The sequence below is a fragment of the Sinocyclocheilus rhinocerous genome, unplaced genomic scaffold (assembly GCF_001515625.1).
Source record: "Sinocyclocheilus rhinocerous isolate Xijiao unplaced genomic scaffold, SAMN03320098_v1.1 scaffold3552, whole genome shotgun sequence".
NCBI lineage: Eukaryota > Metazoa > Chordata > Actinopteri > Cypriniformes > Cyprinidae > Sinocyclocheilus > Sinocyclocheilus rhinocerous.
The window spans coordinates 175,762-196,252 of record NW_015645550.1 but is presented as its reverse complement, the minus strand read 5'-3'; the positions used below and the strand labels follow the sequence as shown (position 1 = coordinate 196,252).

Sequence of the window (20,491 nt, the reverse complement as noted above, 5' to 3'; positions counted from 1 at the left end):
TCTGAATCCAGTCCGTTACTGACTGACTCTGATTCCAGTCCGTTACTGACTGACTCTGATTCCAGTCCATTACCGACAGCCTCTGAATCCAGTCCGTTACTGACTGACTCTGATTCCAGTCCGTTACTGACTGACTCTGATTCCAGTCCATTACCGACAGCCTCTGAATCCAGTCCGTTACTGACTGACTCTGATTCCAGTCCGTTACTGACTGACTCTGATTCCAGTCCATTACCGACAGCCTCTGAATCCAGTCCGTTACCGACAGCGTCTGAATCCAGTCTGTTACGACAGTCTCTGAATCCAGTCCGTTCCCGATAGCGTCTGGATCCAGTCCGTTACCTACAGCGTCTGAATCCAGTCTGTTACGACAGTCTCTGAATCCAGTCCGTTCCCGATAGCGCCTGGATCCAGTCCGTTACCGACAGCGCCTGAATCCAGTCCGTTACCGACAGCCTCTGAATCCAGTCCGTTACTGACTGACTCTGATTCCAGTCCGTAACCGACCGCGTCTGAATCCAGTCCATTACTGACTGACTCTGATTCCAGTCCGTTACTGACTGACTCTGATTCCAGTCCGTTACTGACTAACTCTGATTCCAGTCCGTTACCGACAGCCTCTGAATCCAGTCCGTTACCGACAGCGTCTGAATCCAGTCTGTTACGACAGTCTCTGAATCCAGTCCGTTCCCGATAGCGTCTGGATCCAGTCCGTTACCTACAGCGTCTGAATCCAGTCTGTTACCGACAGTCTCTGAATCCAGTCCGTTCCCGATAGCATCTGAATCCAGTCCGTTACCGAAAGCCTCTGAATCCAGTCAGTTACCAACAGCATCTGAATCCGGTCCGTTATCTACCACGTTTGAATCCAGTCCGTTACAGACAGCGTCTGAATCCAGTCAGTTACCGACAGCATCTGAATCCGGTCCGTTATCTACCACGTTTGAATCCAGTCCGTTACAGACAGCGTCTGAATCCAGTCAGTTACCGACAGCATCTGAATCCGGTCCGTTATCTACCACGTTTGAATCCAGTCCGTTACCGACAGCATCTGAATCCAGTCAGTTACCGACAGCATCTGAATCCGGTCTGTTATCTACCACGTTTGAATCCAGTCCGTTACAGACAGCGTCTGAATCCAGTCCGTTACCGACAGTGTTTGCATCCAGTCTTTTTCTGACTGCCTCTGAATGCAGTCCGTTACCTACCGCGTTTGAATCCAGTCCGTTACAGACAGCGTCTGAATCCAGTACGTTACTGAATCCAGTCTGTTTGCTGTCGTGCCATAGACGCAGCCTAGTCACTAGTACACACTCACACAACACATAAAAGACACTTCACATTTATCGATCATTGATTTTACGGCACTGACATTACTGAAAAAGAGTAAAACTTGAAGTGAAGTAAGCTGGATGATGGTACTTTCGTCTTCTGTAGAGCTGCTTTACAGCTGAATCACATCTCGCAACATTGACACTGGTGTTGAACTGAATTAAATCATCACTGAACTGAATAATGACATCGCTACCTTCTGTTAACCTCTTATTATCTGAATTGAACTCATTTCAAAATGTATACACTTCAAACTGTCGATCTATTGATCTGAACTGAACCAGCACTGAACTGAATTTATCTTAATAATGACTCTACTGTCTTTTACAGCTGCTTTACAGCAGAATCTGATAGTCTCCATAGTTGAGTTTCCATCATTGATTCTACTATTTTCCTGTCTATCATTGTGAAGCTGCTTTGATGCAATCTGTATTTTGTAAAACGCTATAGAAATACAGGTGACTAGACTTGACACACTCACACGTTTAAGTCCAGCTCACATTTTCCCCATTGTTTCCTGTTATACACCATATTTGCAATGCTGAAGTCATGAAGTATTTTTGTAGAAGAAGAAAAAGCATGAAAAGTGGTTTGAAAATTGCTGTGCTTCCACTCTTATGTTAAATATAAGGCGGACTGAGATTGTGATTTGGTGTTCATTGTATATGCTTTGAGCCAGATCGCCCATTCTTCCCTTTCCCTGTCCTTTTTATACAGTTCCATTAATAAAAATGAACAAAAAGGTCCAAAAATGGTATGTAAGCAATTAAATCAGCAGAATTTGTCATTAATAATTATTGTGCTTACATGGCTTAGTAGTTCTGTCAGACAGATTGTACTTTTACACCTAACAGAGCAGAACTCGTCTACATGACAAAAAAAAAAACACAATGAAGAAAGACGTTTGTTTATCACTTCACCCTCGATGACAATGAATCCCGTGAGTTTCTCTTCCATTATTCCCAGTATTAACCTGGTATGTAATAAAGTTCAGTCACTGGCTGTCGGACTGCACCGTGGCCAAAGGTACTGAGGATGATTGGTGAAAAATGCTGATATGTAATCAATAATGATGGATGAAAGCGCTACACCTCCACTAGCCTGTGGTCAGAGCGCATTACTGTTTGCTACTTCATAGCATCTTTTCATCTCCTTCCTGGTGGTGCGTTTCTCTCATTATTAATCAGTAGAAGGGACGGTGTTAGTCGGGCTCAAAGCTCTGACAGAACTCATAAGGTGTTTAGAGAGATCTAGCTGGATGAACGCTGACTTTGGTATATATTCAGTTATATTGTATGTATAGCTGGGAGGATGTGGATAACAGAATGTAACGGGTGTTGCGACTGCATAAATTGAACAGAAATTGAATTTTTTCTGCCACCTCAGATTTGATGCGTCTCACAGTGAATCCTGAAGTCAACTATTATCCTGCCACGAGCAGATTACAGGCCTCTCAGAAACAGGAACTGTACAAAGAGACGGCGAACAATACTCAAATATTTCTGAGAAAAAAATAAATAAAACTTGACTTGACTCATCAGTGACCTGCTTTGTGTTTGTCAGTTTTGGGTGAAAATGTGCATCCAGAGTATGAAAAGGCAACGGTGTTTGTTACGAATGCACAGTAAACTTTGTGTTATTCAAATGCTCACAGCAATAATTGCAGCGTATTCGAAAATGCATTCATCCGAGTGAGCATTTCTTTCAGTTCCATTCTCTCCGATGATTCACTCCATCCTAATTGATTTAGTCTAAAGCCATTGTTTGCCGAGCGGAAGGAGAATGTCATTCTTTTTTTGTGATGAGCGCCAGCATCCGTTGCTTTGCTGGAAGTGATGCTGGTGTTAAAGGCGTTTGATCTGTTGACTCACCTTGACTCTGCCTGGTTGTGTCTTCCAGGGGAGAAGCACTGGCCGGTTCGGTCTCAGAGTCATCATGGTAGGAACGCTGCTTCTGTGTAGTTGAGTGTGTTTCTTCCCTCGGCCTCTGCCTCTGCCTTTGCCCTGTGTCTGTGTTTGTGGTGGATGTGTAAGTCTGTGTAAGCTCACTCCTCACCGTGTAGCTCTGATTAGATCATTCTTCTCCTGCTTAATCTGCACCCCTGTAGTGTCTTTGTTCCTCTGGATTATCTGTTCCTCCATCGCTTCGGATTCAGAGTGCCTTCGACAGACAGAGGAGCACGCATGCTAGCGCAGGGATAAAGACAGTTTTGAATGATGTTACTTCTTATTAATTAAAGAAGACATCAGAAAAATCTGTGCTTATCTCTGTGGGCAACGTGATGATGCTCCTCGCAAGAAGATGGTCTGCCGGCGTCCTCCAACCTGGTATGTGCAAGCCAAAGGGTCTTTTTAAAATGTGTTTGTACATGTTTGTTGTTGTTGCTGTTTTTCTTGTGAGTTAAACGGTCTTTATTTACATTTATGAGAAGTAAATGAATAAAAACAAAATAAAACACATCTGAAAGGATCTGCAGGTACATTCAGTGCTTTGATGTCCTGTTTAGTATGGAGCGAACGTGTCTGGGTCAGTGTCCATGAAATTGTTGAAATGTCTGTGATATTGCTAAACGATCCAGCGCAGAGCTTTTCCATCTTATCCCGAGAGAGAAGCTGTAAAGTCACTCAATCAGTATGTGTTTGTCAGTGCAGCACAGCTTTAAAAGCAAATACACAAGCTTTATTACCCATCACCCTTCTGCTTCAAGAGCCAAAGGTTGCTGTGTCTCAAAATCCACATGTTAATAAGAAAACTCTCTGGTAAAGAAGATACACTGCAAAAAATGTCCTTACACAGTATTTTTGTCTTGTTTTCCAGTAGAATTCTTAAATCAAGATACATTTAGTCGAGTAGCAAAATGACTTAAGTCTTGTTTTCTGAAAAATACATCAAAATGTATCAAGGGTTTGGCTTAAAACAAACATCAGTTCATCAGTTCATTGGCAAATAACTTTAAAAACTCACTGAACACAACTTCTCTAAAAATATCTAAATCTTGATTTTAAGAATGTTTCCTGGATAACAATACACAAATACTGAGCAAGAGCAGTGTATGTACTGTGATTAGATGTCATACGGTGCTCACAGAGAACTCGACCGCAGTTCAGTTACAGCATCATTTATTGCAGGACGAGTCAAACCGTGGGCTTCAGTGGGGAATTGCGTTTTCATACATGTAGGACTACTATGACATTTCACATTTAAATGTTAACCGTTTTTGTCAGTGGTTAAATGCCAAACCCCAGTGGCTTTCCGCCTCTGCCTTCGTCAAAAACGGAGGAGAAGGGCAAGCGAAATGGATTCAAATTGTCAGCGAGGTCCGGCCCCAGAAGACTATATCATTATTGCCCTGTTTCTAAAGCAGTGTCATAGCTGTGCATTTTGAGCAGGTGCATAAACTCGACCAGCGTCCGGAAGGAAATGTGACGCTCTCATACTCTTCTCCCTCCTACTGGTGTCTCAGTCCCTTCCGGACCCTCATTAGTCAGCATCACCTCTGGAGAGCAGCAGGCTCAAGTGGCTTTTCCAGACTATACGCCGCTCTCGTCAGGTTCTTATCAGGGAAGATTGGGGTTTCTGTCATTCGCAGCCAGATATTTTAACAAAGGAACTCAGACAAGCAGATGTATTTGGCCGTGCTCTAAGATGTGCTTGGCATGCTGGAAGCTTACTGACCTAAGATTCTGGCACGATGTATTCATCAAGGAGGCAGAAGCGTGTTGTTAATTCTCGTCAACACAGGGCCGGACCGGATGAGACAGAAGGGAACGAGCACTAGAGGCTACACAGCTGTTCATGTAAATGTTCTCGCATGACCTTGTTTACTTGCTGCTACTTGTTTTTTGCAATAAATTTTTGATTTGATTTGAACTTCGTTTCCACAGGAATCAGAGGAAATGTCAATCATGCTCTCTTCGTAAATGAACTTTCAACTTGTTGTTTTATTCCAGGTATCAGCTATATTGGGATCATTTATTACCACGACTCATGAGATGTATGCTATTACTGTTGTAATTGTTTCAGTTATTAAGCCTGCTTATCGTGAGATTTATTATAAAGCGCACCGCCTTCTTGTAAGCTACTTCTGCGCTAATCCTGGACTATCTGATGATACTGTAAAATGAAACGCGCCCACAAAGATCTCATGTAAATGCGATGACAAACAGCTACCCCTTCTGATGATGTCGACGCATTTCATTCTCTGGAGGAAAAGCAAGAGAAATGTCAAGCGACTGAATCATTGCTTGGCCATCTGGACATTACTATTCAAACTGTTGTCAGGTTATATTAGATGTGAAACAGGAGTATGTGCAAAGTGACGATTCATCAGCTGTAGGCTATGACTTCTAAAAGCGACCGCACTGCTGTTAATGTCAGCGAGTCTCTCCAAACAGCTCAAGATAACTCTGAAATCATCAGCTTTTAAGCTATTAAAGGCATTATGTGTTCTTTTATGCTATCATAAACCAGGCAAAACAAACATTACAACCTGCTGTCTGGTTCAGAGACAAAATAAAAGATTCCAGTTTCACCTGATTGAGTCTTATATCAGTGAAGAGCTCAGACAGCATTACACAGCCTCTCCTAGAGCTGGTGAAACTCTTCATTAACCTCACGACGCGTTACGAGCAGTCGGCTCGAGCCCCTTCTTGTTGACTAAATGACCTGAGAGCCTTGGGCCGAGCGAGCCCAAATTGCACGTATGCTGAGAGAGAGTGACTGGAGAAAGCTCAGACCTCCGGCCCGCAGCCAGACTTCAACTAACCACCTTCTCAAAAGCAACTAATTGGTCCCCAGATTAAAGCAGGATCACTGAACTGGACGATGCTTCTTATTAATTAGAACTCAAGACTCGCTTTGAGCTCTGGTTTTCATCGGTGCTGCTGTGAATGTAGTGTTTGCCTCCTTAACTTTTACTTTGTCACTTTTAATCAGTGCTTGTAGACAGTGCGAGGAGATCATCAGACTAATACAGTACTTCTCATCTCAGACCGTGCTGAACAATGAAACACATACAGTATAAGACAATAAAATCATGCTTTTAGCTTACATTGATTCCCTTTTTGACGTATTATTCCAGAAACAGGATTTTTCAGTGAACAAATACACTGCCGTTTATATGCTTTCATTCAGCAAGGCTGCATTAATTTGATCAAAAGTAGCAGTAAATACATTTATAATGTTACAGAAGATTTCTGTTTCAAATAAAAGCTGTTATTTTGAACTTTCTATTCATCAAAAGAAATCACAGATTCCATGCAAATGTTTCTTGAACAGCAAGTCAGCATATTACAATGATTTCAAGTCAAGTCACCTTTATTTATACAGTATAGCTCTTAATATAATACAGCAGCTTTACAGTACAGTGATAAACAAGAAAATAATGATTCAGTGATGCAAAAATAATTCAGTTCTGCTGTAAAGCAGCTCTAAATTTCTGAAGGATCATGTGACACTGATGACACTGAGTAATGATGCTGAAAAAGCTTTGCATCACAGAAATACATGACATTTTATAATATATTCACATTAAAAAAAGTTATTTTAAATTGTAATACTATTTTACAATATTTCTGTTTTTACTTACAGTGGTGGCCAAGAATATTAGAACACTAGTATTTTCAACAGCAACAATGGTTTTAAGTCAGTTATGTCTATCGTTTGCTGTAGTGTGTCAGTAGGAAATATCAGCTTACATTTACAAACATTAATTTTGCCATTAATTGTAATAATGCAGTGAGATTTTTGTTTGCACAAGGAGTCTGACAGCAGCCAGGTCTGCACACAGAGATCTGATCTCACAATCATCCAGTCCGTCTGCGATTACATGAAGAAACAGAACAAACTGAGACAGACTCAATCCAGAAGAACTGTCTCCGAGACGCTTCAAGAAAAACTTTCCTGCAAAGCTACAGTACTGTGAAAAGTTTTAGGCACTTGTGCAAAAATGCTGTAAAGTCAGGATGCTTTCAAAAATAATGTCATAAATAGATTTTCTTTATCAATTAACTTCTATTAACTAAATTAAATCAAGACTTGGTGCGACCACCCTTTGCGTTTGAAGCAGCTTTTGTCCTCGGTGCACTTGCACTTGTTTCTCAGGTAGCTTTACAGGAAGGTTTCTTGAAGCGTCTTGGAGACATGGCCACAGTTCTTCTGGATTTAGTCTGTCATTGTGCAGTGTATTTGGATTTCCTACTGTAAGTTTGGCCTGTGTTACTGACATTACTGTAGTCTGGGTCGGCCTGAAAACGTTGAGGAACCCTGTTATAAACAAAAATTATATTACTAAATCTATATTGTGCATATACAGTATACAGTAGGGGTGTAACGGTACACAGAAGTCACGGTTCGGTACATACCTCGGTTTTTGGGGCCACAATTCGATACGAGTTCGGTACAACTGGAAATTTTTTTTGGGGGGGGGAATGATTGCAATTCACTTTGTGTGTAATTCCGGAATATAGATCAACCAAAATAAAACTAAAAACAAGTTCAGATTTATAGCCGGTCGACTGGTGCATCTTTCCCACACTGATGATTCAAAACAAGAAGGCGGCTCTTCGAGCTCTTGTGTGGCATCTGAACTCGCCGTTCTTGTTTTGGGTTGCTGCATAGTCTCTTCTTCTGCTCTTTCCTGTTGTGACGGTTAGCGTTGTATTACCTCGCATGCCCACTTCTGGATTGATCGCCTATGACTGACTGTATTTGTCATCTGACTAAATGAAGCGAAGCGTGATGTCCGTACTGTGACAGTTCGGGACGAATACATGTACCGTTACACCCCTAGTATACAGACTAGAGGTTATTGAGTAAAAACACCTCCATCTCATCGAATAACAGCAATGATTGACTCCGTTCTAGCGAAACAGGGGTCTTCAATCATCTGAGCTCCATGACAGATGTAAATGGATGTTAAACTAGTCACTCTAATGCATTTTTAAACAGGCACAACAGCAGATATCCAGACGAGCAGAACGCTGTGCTCCCTCTAGTATTCATCCATTTATCACAGGCGCTTCATGAGCCCATCTTTGCCAGCTCAGAATGGCTGCCATTCATCACCGCGGTCCATCGCAGCCCATCACAGAGCCATCGGCCGCCAGCCACGCTAAACACACACACACACACACACACACACACACATGTGTGCAGACTTCATGACAGATGACAGAGCAACTTCAGTCCTGTAATAGAGCTCCTGAGAAAATAGAAATGTCAGCTGGTGAAGCAGCCTCAACGCTTCTCAATGACGTGCTGATGATGAACTCTGAACTAATGCACATCGTCATATGCAGCGCGTCCATTATTGCTACAACCGCCAATTTAGTAAATGACACGGTCTTGCTTTTCTACAGCTGTTGGTGAGTGATGGAGAATTGCATCGCTCCATGTTCGGATGTGTGAGATTAGGGCCATCATTCAATAACTGTGCCTGCATGAGCGATTAACAAAAGTGGTCATTCTGCCAAGTGCCAGTTTGAAAATGTATAGTTCCCTGTCAAAGAATAATGCATAATTAGTGTTTTCAAGTATCATGTCAGTGATTTTGAGCAAATGTTGTGTAAATGAGTTTAATTTTACATTTTACAATAATAACAATAAGCATTTACTTTTATTAACTTAAATATTTTTAAAAAGCTGGTTGACCACCAATGTTGACTGTACGTGTGTTATTTGTTGCTGATGCTACTTTTGTCATATGCTTTATGTGCACTAAATAGCCAAATATATAGTATGTGGATGTCTTCTAATGAACAGGTTTAGCTGTTTTAGGTACACACATTATTAACATGCGTGAAATCAAACATTTAGCCATGCTATCTGCTTAAGCAGATGTTTTTAGTTCTGAAAAATGAAATCATTTTTGATTTGGCAATGATCAAAAAGGTGATGATAAAGGACCGTGCTAAAGACTCATGGAAAGGTTTAGTGAGTCTGGTGTGGAAAGGATTGAGTATCCTGCACCAAACATCACAGCAATCAAGAGCAGCAAAGGAGGATCCACTCCCTATTTAAAGCCCGGGGTGTTGGAATGAAATCGAAAACAAGCACATATTGGTGGTGCACATACTTTTGGCCATGTAGTGCATGTTGCAATGCTTATCTTTGCTATTAATGTGCTTCCCTTCTTGCTAAAGGCCATTTCTCCCATTGAAGTGATCACACTCTGGATTAGAATCGATCATGCTTGCCTTTATTTTGCTACCAAATCAGACTTGTCATTGCTTTTTCTGCAGGAGCCCATCAACATAATTACAACCATCTTGGTCTCAGTAGCCCAACTCGAACACCAAAAAATGGTAAGGACCTTGTTCCTCATCTAACAGCACCATGTCACCGGGATAATCTTACTGTCGAGTGCTTTACATTGATTGTTTGTGTTCGCATGCCTTCAAGATCAGCTGGTCCTTTGAACAGTTGGTTTTACATGGATGGTGTTGTCCATCTTCATCATCATCACTACCATTAAACAAACCGAGGACCTTGATTTGAGTTCATGTTCTGGAGAGGACGCAATTTACAGCCAGCCATGCAGTGAATTACTGTGCTTTCCTGAACCTCTCTGACATGTCAAATCTTATAAGTCTGACACCTGGAGCCTCACGTTATATTTCTGTGACCTGAAACGAGACCTTTATAGCTCTGCATGCCCAATTCGTCAAAGCACTATCCCATCTGTGTTCAGAGGACACCATCCGTTCAAACTCATGCCTCAAAACTCTCATCATCTGTCCCCAGAATGTTTTATTGAAGGCTCTATGAAAGCAGGGCTCGGGCTGCTGTTGCTGTAATGTGCAGCTGGAAAGCCTCTCACTAGTGAGCAGAAACGGCTCAGATTGTTAGCACTGATTAAATCCCTGCTGTTGGTGAAGCATTCGAGTCTGGCTTGGGTTGGTGGAGGATAGGAGTCTAAAGATGAATCGCTTTCCCACCCAACACGCTTCAAAGGCTCCCCGAAGGATCAGTGTTTTTGCCTGTTATTGCGTTCACACAGAGCAGCTAATTCACTGCATGAAAAGAGATACTCTTCCCATCTTGCTGTGATTTATAATGACTTACGTAGCCTGTGCTTATACAGTAGTTATCTCTGAAGCATCGGTCAGCTCAGCCTGCCATCTTTTTAGCATCTAAAGCCCTATTCGGACACAGGACGTTTGGAATATTAATGGCCAATTCGCATGGAATAAGAAATCTCAGTAAAACTACATTTAAACAGGAAATTACAGAATATTTACATACTTATTTACAGCTGGTCTACTCACATGGGATTAGCATTACCTGAGGTAATTTTTCCAGACCTTTTTCCAGAAGGTAAAAGTCGCCGTACTCTTTACTGACATTATCCGTAATGTTTACTGAGATGGCACATTCATACAGGACTAAAATCACTGAGAAGCTCTGGTAATAATTACGTTGCCTCACCTCTCCATGTAAAACCCCGTCTGAATATGGCTTCAGCAGATATCAATCTCTTAAGAGCCTGTACATTATTTACACAATTTGTCTAGCAACATATGCTATTAAAATAGTATTTAACAAAATAACACACACCCACACATTACACATAGTTCAATAACACACTACCATTCAAAGTTAGCAAAAATATGCATTAAATGGATCAAAAGTGCTAGTAAAGCAAAATATTTCTATTTCAAATAAATGCTGTCCTTTTGAACTTTCTTTTCATCTGTGAATCCTGAAAAATAAAATGTATCACAGTTTCCACAAAAATATTGGGCAGCAAAACTTTTAGGTGACTTTGCATTGGTAAAGGACAACCTGAAGAAATAATGAATTCATAACAGGGAAAAAAACAAACATTAAATCAAGATGGTTTGCTGGCCTTAGCAGATAAACAGCAGCATGGCCAAGCCACTGTTATATCCATTATATAATAAAATCATTTTTGTTGGTTTCCAGTGGTAATTGTCCAAAAGCCCACTCTGGATCCTAGAGTGTTTCTGGCAGACAGAATGATGTCTATATGCAGAACATGAAGTGGCCTCACCTGCGAGTGCAGTACTGAACACATGCTGCACACGTCTCTAACATCCACATCACGTGTTCTCATAGTTTGTCTGGTTACTCCACACTGTTGCTGTGAAACTCGTCATGTTGTGTGGACCCTGTTCTCTACAGCGGGTGCAAATAGTCACTCTGACAAAAAGCCCAAATCAAAATGCCATTTCACAATGCTTCATCATTAGAAGAGCACGAGAACACAAAGCAGCCCGTCCCCAACTCTATTTCATCTGCTCTCTCCACATAGTGCTGTTATTGAACTGCGTTCTTTTTCCCTTGAATTGCCCAGCTCACAGATCTCTAAGGCATGGTAAGTTATCTTGAACCTCATTGATTCTCTATCTTTCCTCTTCCTCCTCCTCCCTCCAATGAAGATGAATGTTTTCCACTTCACAAACCCCATGGCATGAACTGAGCGAGTGCAAAATGCTGTTGTGTAAACATTGCTCGTCCTTCGTATCCCCCCACTCCACCTGCAGACCGAGCTCCCACCGGCTCCCTGGAGTGTTGTCGCGTCCCGCCCCATTCTGCTGCGCTAGACTCTGCCCTATTTTTAACCAGGGCTTGATCCTCAGCCTGCCCAGACTCAGACTGGCGTGACGGGCATGCAGGGGCCACCACACACACGTCACATGACATCAGTCACCAAACCGCTCCTCTGCTATCAATGCGACGGCCGATCGAATGCCATTGGTCACCATGGCACTGCGACTCTGGTCTTTTTCTGGCCACTAAATCCCCTTCATCCCTCCTGACAGTAATGTCTTTCAACATGTCAAATGTGTGCAGAAAACCTGACAACAGAGCTTCTGATTGACAGTGGAGATGTCTGCATTTGTGATTTTGACTTTACCCAGATAAAGATTGGATGGTTTGTTTTGTCTTGCCCACAGAGAGCACCCGGATGAACAGTATCCTCACCTCACAGACTGAGCCGTACGATCTGTCCTTCTCACGCTCCTTCCAGAGCCTGTCCCACCTCCCCCCGTCCTACGAATCTGCCGTGAAAGCGGACCTCAACAAATACTCCTCGCTCAAGAGACTAAGTATGTCCTCAGCTCTGCTAAGCATGATCTCTCTTTAGGGGTCTCTAGTGATTTCTGACAGTTTAGCCTTAACAAATATTGCTCTATTTGTTTTATTTTCAGCTAAACTTTAAAATAAAGTTCAGTTCGTTAACATTAGTCACACAGATAAATAAAGTCCCAGTTGTGAGATCTAGAGTTGCCATTACAAAACATGCTGATGTGAGATACTTGTCACACATTCAATTCAATTCAAGTTTATTTGTATAGCGCTTTTCACGATACAAATAGTTGCAAAGCAACTTTACAGCAATATTTAGTAGTAGCTTATCAGTGGTGACTGTCAGTTAATGTACATATGACAGAAATGTACAGTAAAATTCAGTTAATGACGTAATCAAACAGACGATGAACACTATTAACAGCAATTATTATATGATGCAATCAAACTTATAGCTAAATGTGGTAGTTCTGTATGTTGTTTCAGGGTTGGCATCATCTGAGGTCCTCTGAGGGGTTGGCATCATCTACAAATACTTTTCTATTCATTTTATCATGTATATTTTATTATATTATAAAGTAATAATTCACGATAAGTTTCCATTTGTTAACATTAGTTATGAATATTATGAAATAAGGTCTCAAAGTTATGAGAAAGCAGTCGCAGTTGTGAGATACAGAGTATCAAATAATTTTCTCTTTATGTAATTAAATTGTAATACTTTACAATTAATTTTGCGGTTCATGCAACAGTGCACAACACTTTATTAAAAGCACTCATTGATTTTAGGTTCACATTAATTTCTATATAGAGTATACTAATACATTTTCCATTCCGAGTCATATGAGTTAAGAGTAGTGTAGCAAGAATGAGCATAAATTAACAGTGATAAAAGGGATATTTTATGGCTCACCGCCGAGATCAGAGCCTTCATTTCATCTCATCAGGACTGTTAGCATTCGTCCTCAACAGGCGGTCATTACCCACTACCACGGATTCGATCTGAATCTGATATCACTGAGTAAAGCTTTCTCGTGGCCTTAGCCCTATCCTATTGATTCAGTTAGTGGCAGGTTTTTTTGCTGTGTAATAAGGTCTCAGCTCATTATATTCCCTCAGTGAAGAGTACATTCCCCTGAGGCTTGTGTAATTGCATAAAGAACGCCTCAGATCACTTCTGGCCTTGAACCCAGCCGTGGCCAGGGAAATTGACAGCCCCGCTCATCTGCAGTTCTTCCGCGTCCACCGAGCCTCCACCAGCGAAAACATGCAGTTATACACTAAACTATTCAGGGCAGCAGACCCTCCTGCGGCAGCGCCTCCATCGAATCTCAGATATGCCTCTGAAGCAAGTTATTTGTTGTAGGGTGTAGCCAAAAGACTTAGCTGTTCTTTTGGAGCTTCAGTGGTGTTTTGCACTGACAGATCGTGTTGGATGTTGGATGCAGTTAGCAGGAAAGAGCTGAGCGCTGTGCCGTTTCCGTGCGGTAGAGTCCTGTTAATATTGTCTCCAGCATCCTCCTCCTCTTCTCCTGATGTTTATTTTGCTAATATTCACAAACCTTCAAAAGGATACGTCTTTATGAAGAAGATTAATTTAATCTGTAATCACCATAAACAGATTATGTGCCATTAATTTCCCCACATAACACAGTGTTCGTCCTTTCGACGAGCGTGAGATAAATGGTGTTATTTAGCTCTTTTATCTCCTAAAAAACTGAATCTAATCCCCTCAAGATACGTTGTTTCAGATGTCCCACTAATATGACTGGCACTACCTCGGGCTGTGAATTATTGTGCATTTTTGTTATTTTTTGCAAAACTTCACAGTCACAGTTATTCGATTAATTCTCACTAATAGAAAGATTTGTGGCTGTAATTTTGTTTGATACACTCCTTTATTGCATTCACTTCGATATTACTGGGCTCTAAATGTGTGGAGAAATCTATCAAGTGTAACTGAGATCTCAAGGGCATTAGCTCCCCCAGAATATATTAATTACGAGCAGTGGATAATTTCATTATTTCCAGTTCCAATCACGCAGTTTGTGACAGTACAGTCGCTGGCTGTCCAGACTGTCCTGAACGTGTTTGTGTCCTGAAGCTCTCAAGCTGTGATTCATGATGAATCTTGAAGAAGAGCAAAGCCTCTGTGATTGAAAGTATCTTATTACTTGACTCTAGGGTTGCAAATGGGCAGAAAATATCCGGTAAATTTCTGGAAATGTCCAAACATTTCTGAAAGTTTCCAAAAAATCCTGGGACGTTTCCAAAATGTCTGGAATGTTTCCACCTCTTTGCAACCCTACTTGACTCCTCACTACTCGCTGTAGTTTAAATGGCTTGCGAAACCATTTTACTTCTGTAATCTTATGCAGTTCCAAGCAAAAAAGGATATTCAGCAAGAAAAACTATGTGTAACCATGTGAATTAACTCTCATTAATTCCAACTTCAGTAACTCTCAGAGTGTTAGTAAACTGTTAGGTTAGGGTTAGTAGAATGAGTTGACATGTACTTGCAAAGCTCCTTATAGTCAGTAGAATGTCCATGAAAAAGCAGACAGTCTACTGATACTGTAATGACTGCTAGTTGACATGTAGTTGCAAAGTTACTTATATGAAGTGTAACCAAAAAAAAAAATAATGTATGAGACTTGGGTTTATCCATTGATGATTCGTAAATAAAAGTCTCCATATATCAGAACAGACCCAGGTGGTTAAAAAAGTCAGCCGAAAAGGGAAGTCGTTTGAGAGACAAAGGCAGTTTGACAACTAACCAACTTTTGATTTCATGTTGACTTGAATGCTCTGAAACTTACACTGCTTGTGCTTTCATGCAGCGGATAAGGACGTTGACGACTACTACAGCAGGAAGAGGAATCTTCCAGACCTAGCGGCGCAAGGAACTCTTCCCTTGCACATGATCAAGATGAACCAGGAGTCCCAGAGCAGCCAGCAGCAGCAGCAGCAAGCGCCCCGCCAGCGTCCCCGCAGAGTCCAGAGGGCCATGTCCCAGGACCGCGTGCTGTCCCCCGAGCGCAGCCACGCAAACGACTATCCCATGTCTCCCTACGACATCTCCCCATACGGCGGACGCATCCTCTCCGACGAGCAGCTCCTGTCGGCCGAGCGCCTGCGCTCCCACGAGCGGCTCGTCTCACAAGACCGCCACTACTCCCAGGACCGCATCCACACACAGGACCGCTTGATGTCGCAGGAGCGCCTTCACTCTCAGGAACGCCTGCATTCCCAGGACCGCCTCTACTCACAGGACCGCCTTCACTCCAAGGATCCGCTGATCTCCCCTGACAAGATGATGTCCATCAAGCGCTCCGGGTTCCACAGCGACAAGTCCATGTCCAGAGCCATATCCCACACGGACGTGTTTATGCCCACCACGCCTATCCTGGACTGCTACAAGATGACGAAAATGCACTCCCATCCCAGTGCCTCGAACAACACCCCGCAGAACACTGCGACCATGAACCAGACGGCCTCCAAGAGGCAGGTCTTCGCCTCGCGCCGCACGCAGACGATGGAGCAGCTGCACTACGTCCCGCAGCAGCAGCAGCAGCAGCATCACCATCACTACCGCACAGGGAGCAAGACTGAAGTAACTGTTTAACCGCTTGCAAACTCGCGGATGGTTGCGCCACAAGGCCAAGCAACAACAGAAGCGTCCAAGAGCCAGACTAGACTCGGATCCGGTCCTTTTCAACAGTTTTCTAGTGACTGACTCAGCACCAGCTACTCTAGAGTCAACACTGAGACGATTCTGTGTGCATATCCATTCATTTATATCTGTTTGTTGATCACTAATATGGAAGGACTCACTTGCCAGATTCAGCATTCGTAAGGGCTTTGCATGGGGAGTCGCACAGAGCGTCAGAAGAAAGAACGTACGATGAAAGGTATGGACATGGAAAAGAACTATATAAATTTATATATAAATACATATATATATAGATATATATAAATACAAATACTGTTTGTACTTCTGGTCCTAGTCAATATCTTTAGAAGTTCTCATGATGTTTGCACACTTCTTTTGGTGCCTCTACGAAAATGTTCTATTTCAACGACGAAGAGGTTTTGTGGGTTAAAAAGCACAATGAAGTAAAAGTTGCATTTCGTTCTGTTCTGTTCAATCGTTCGGTTGGTTATGGCTAGCAAGTATCAGTTTGTTCTTCAGTTAATGGCCATTAATTGTTTTGCTAAGATGATTGTAAATAAGCTCTTTTAGCCACAGTATATGGACAAGTCTGCTCTGGTCGGCAGTTGTATTATTGTAGCTTGATTTTTAGAGATTCAAGACTTCAGAACTATAGACAACCCACTAACCCAGTGTTGGACCATTTAAAGTAATATGATACTGTATGTGTGTCCTTTCAAATGTGTTTGTAGAATGGGAATCGGGCGAATGTTGTTGAAAAAAATGACAACTGTTGATATCTGGCTGTAGACTGTGTTGCAGTGACAAATGAGTATATTATGCTTGTTGTAGTAGCTTCAAATAAACCGTCCTTATTTTTCTAAACATAAAAATGAATGTAAAAAAGGTTTGTGTGCCTCAAAAAACACTGAAATACAGTATACGAAAGAGCTTCATGATATAGAAAACAGCTAAATTCAGTGAATAAAGATAAGCCATTTTTAAGAAAACAAGGTTAGGGTTAGCTATAGTTCATCCTAAAATACACTGGGGTGTATGATGAACGTCACCTGACCTAAACAGGTCTCATCCACTTGTCGGAGAAAAGAGTATGAACTGATGCCAATTTCTATGGATTTTTAAGGTAATCAGCTAACCTAGATAGCTTGTTTTTTATTGTTGCTGTTTTGTTACTTCTTACTTAAGATAAACCAGCTCCACATTTTCCGAAGCACATACAAAAGACCTGGGGCCTAATTTCTAAATTGTTGCGTAGAAGTGAAATGTGGCCAGATTATTCTTCAAAAATTCTCTTTATGCGCTTCACAGAAGAAAGTTATACAGGCTTTATAAAAAAAACGTCTGTATTCTGTAAAACAGGTTGCATTGCTTCCGGTTCAGGGGCCTCATTTACAAAAAGTGAATTTGTACAGATTTGATCTTAGAGTGTGTGTCCTCACCGATGTTCATATTTAGAAAAACGGACTTTGATGTGAAAAGTGCTTACTTTTCGGTGTCCGAGTACTGCAGGTAATTGGAAATCCGAGCAATTCTTGCCACTCGCCATTCTCAAGTAAAGGATTTGGACATTGACTGGTGCTCTATTATATGTTAATGACATTAATTAGGCATCGTTTACAGATCTGAAACCATTCAGCTGTGCACAATTTCAAGATCATTTGTGATTTATAGATTTCACATCTGAAAGAGAGGAGTATGCACATTTTTTGTGCGTATGTTTGTACTCTGAATCACATGTACACACATTTGAGAAATGATCGTAAGATCAAATGTAAGACTGGTCATATTTCATGGAAGTCAACGAGGAGAAAATGACAAAAAGCACCATAAAAATCTCATCAAAACCAGTAATTGACTCTTGCACAATATTCAACGCTATTCATATGATTTAAGGAACATGTTCATTATAGTTCATGAGAGAAGTAGAGATGTGAACAAAGTGTTCTTTTTTTGTGAAATCCATTATAAACTGAATCAATTTACAAAAAGATGTATACGGCCAACAAATGTGAGCTGCGGAGGACACAGCCTTCGAAACGCAGCTAAAGTCACACAGGTTTGGAACAGCATGAGACCGGCGAACCCCTTTAACCTTACAGTTCACCAGCTTTCTCTTCAGCATTTTGCTACAGACAACCTTGCCCGAAAGTTTCAGGAAAACAGCTATTCATTTTTAAATGGTTTTTGGTATATTTATAAATCATATTACATTTTAAAACTTTGGGAACACTTGTGTAAAATAGTCTGAGAGGAAAATAAATGCAATTACATTACACCTAGAAATCAGAGCAGCATGACAAATCGCCACGTCTTCCCCGTACAGCTCTCATGCAGAGCCAGAAAAAGCCCATGTGTCTTAAAACTAACCAACCGAACACGCTTCAGCAGCTAGCTGACATGTTGGGTTGTTTTTTTTAGTTTTTGGACACGTGAATTAATACCCGCTGCTCGCGTACCAGCCGGAGCTGCCGGAACCTCCTTTAAATTCATTGGACTTCAGGGGTGAAAATGCGATTCTCACACACAAACAAAGCCTTTTGCATTTACATTCCTTATTTGCAAAAGCTGTAGGAGTGAGACGGCCTCCTATCTCAGTTCCCATGTCTTCCATATCAGCATTTAGATGAAAATATGACACTTAAATGGAGTCCGTGTAGCAGACTGGTTGAAGTAAAAGCAGAAGCACGAGGCGAGCGAAAGCTTCCGCTCTGCAAATGGCTGCTGACTAAAAACATCGGTCCCATATAAAATAATGAAAAGCCCTCTAGGTCACTTCTGAGAGCAAAGTCTTGTTCAGGCAAAACGCAATGTTTCGTGCTAAAAATGTTATCCCAGTCAGGTTGAGGTTTAACGCAGGCTCTCCCTGTATGAATTTGGAACATAATTCGTTAATTATTTACCATCTGTCTGTCAGAACGGCTGAGCGCAGAGACGAGAGGCGGCTTTTTAACTGCAGTAGATGGGAACGTGCTTCTGAAAAAGGCATTTTTCTATTGAAAACTGACAGTTTAGTCTTTGTGCCTGTACAATAATACACTGAAAATACTTTCCAACATTCTCTTAAGGACTCTCATAAGGGTCGAATACGCCACATAAATCTTCATATTCCGCACGGTACTTGTGAATAATACAGGCAACGGTGCATTTCAAAAGCTTTTAGAGAAAACAAAGCGGCTCCAAGCGCTTCCAATAAGTTTGCTCTGGTCTCAAATTACCATATTTCAGAAAGCCAAAGTGAAGAAATGCTGCGATTCTCTGCAAATTAGCCTGCTTTAATATTACATACACTGCGCCATCGCCGGCTCTCTCCTAAGTCATTTCTCAAGACTGACCTGTAGCCTAGCAACCAGCATTTCCCATGGAAATGATTACAGCTTCCTCCTTTACATTCTGAGCAGGAGTCTGTGATAGATTTCTGCTGTAGCCTGACACTTTGCCCAGCGCATGCACCCGGCGGCGCAAACATCCGCTGTGTGAGGTGAAATATGAATGGTCAGGTGTGAGCGGTGCACATGTTCAGATGATTCTGAGTCACCGATGCCACCGGACAGACCTGCACTGCCCCTGATCTTTGACCCAAACTTCCTTCTTACTTGAGAAGAAATACACGTTACGTACTACTGTAGTCTATCAAAAAAATAGTACTATCATCGTCACACTCGTGTCGCTCTAAACCAGCATCAGTTTCTTTCTTTCACAGGACAGGCTGAATGTTCAGACTCTAAAATGAAAGCGATCAGGGGCATGTGAAGCTCCGAGAGATTCAGAAACAACCTCAACAGTAGTCAATATGATTTTTCCAAGTCTTCTGATTTCATATGCTAGTTATCACACTGGATGTCGTGTCCATTGCCACAGTGCACAAATCTCATTTGCTCGTGCGCATATTGCACGTATGGTCTCAACAGCATGAATGCATTTGCAATCACTGACACACAGAGCTCTAATATGACTCAGAGCAGTGCAAAACTCGTGGACTTTTATGATACCTTTGTAGATTATTATTATTTTTTTGGATCTTGAAAGCCCTGCTAACTCTCCGGTTTCATAAAGCAAATTTCAAAATTTGGTTGCTTGCAGGAAAAAAAAAAAAAAGCTCACACATGAGCAACATCCCACTGGTGTGAGTTTAGGATAACAGAAACTCTTTAAGATGGACTGTGTAATCAGCTGTATCGTGACCGACTTGATTAATAGCTTTCAGCAATTTATTGTTGATTTAATCATGGACAGCTGCCAATGTCTGACGCTCTGATCTCCTCAGCTGATATCCACAATCAATACAAAAGCAATCTGAGGAGAAAACCACATTTTCTTCTTTAATGGCTTCGAAAGATTCTTAGTCCTAATGATCTGATCTTCAGCTCAGTCGCTGCCATAAACAAACACACACAAAATGTGGTTTTCAGCTCGGTGTTGAACACGCAGTGGAAA

The 20,491-nt window shown here is 41.6% G+C and overlaps 1 protein-coding gene across 4 annotated transcripts in view; it reads left to right on the top strand.

The window, feature by feature from the left end:
- The window catches only part of LOC107706559 (protein shisa-6 homolog), a 53,791-nt gene extending 37,516 nt beyond the window's left edge, over window positions 1-16,275 (top strand). Inside the window, exons 5-9 of one of the 4 annotated variants that reach the window (XM_016510311.1) lie at window positions 3,232-3,270; window positions 9,573-9,635; window positions 11,648-11,668; window positions 12,252-12,404; window positions 15,225-16,275. In XM_016510311.1, coding sequence (XP_016365797.1) covers window positions 3,232-3,270; window positions 9,573-9,635; window positions 11,648-11,668; window positions 12,252-12,404; window positions 15,225-16,009 — 1,061 coding nt within the window. In that variant the 3' untranslated portion in view covers window positions 16,010-16,275. The remainder of the gene's footprint in view (window positions 1-3,231; window positions 3,271-9,572; window positions 9,636-11,647; window positions 11,669-12,251; window positions 12,405-15,224) is intronic. The other 3 variants (XM_016510313.1, XM_016510312.1, XM_016510314.1) reach the window with 3 other exon arrangements.
- Window positions 16,276-20,491: the final 4,216 nt, after the last annotated feature.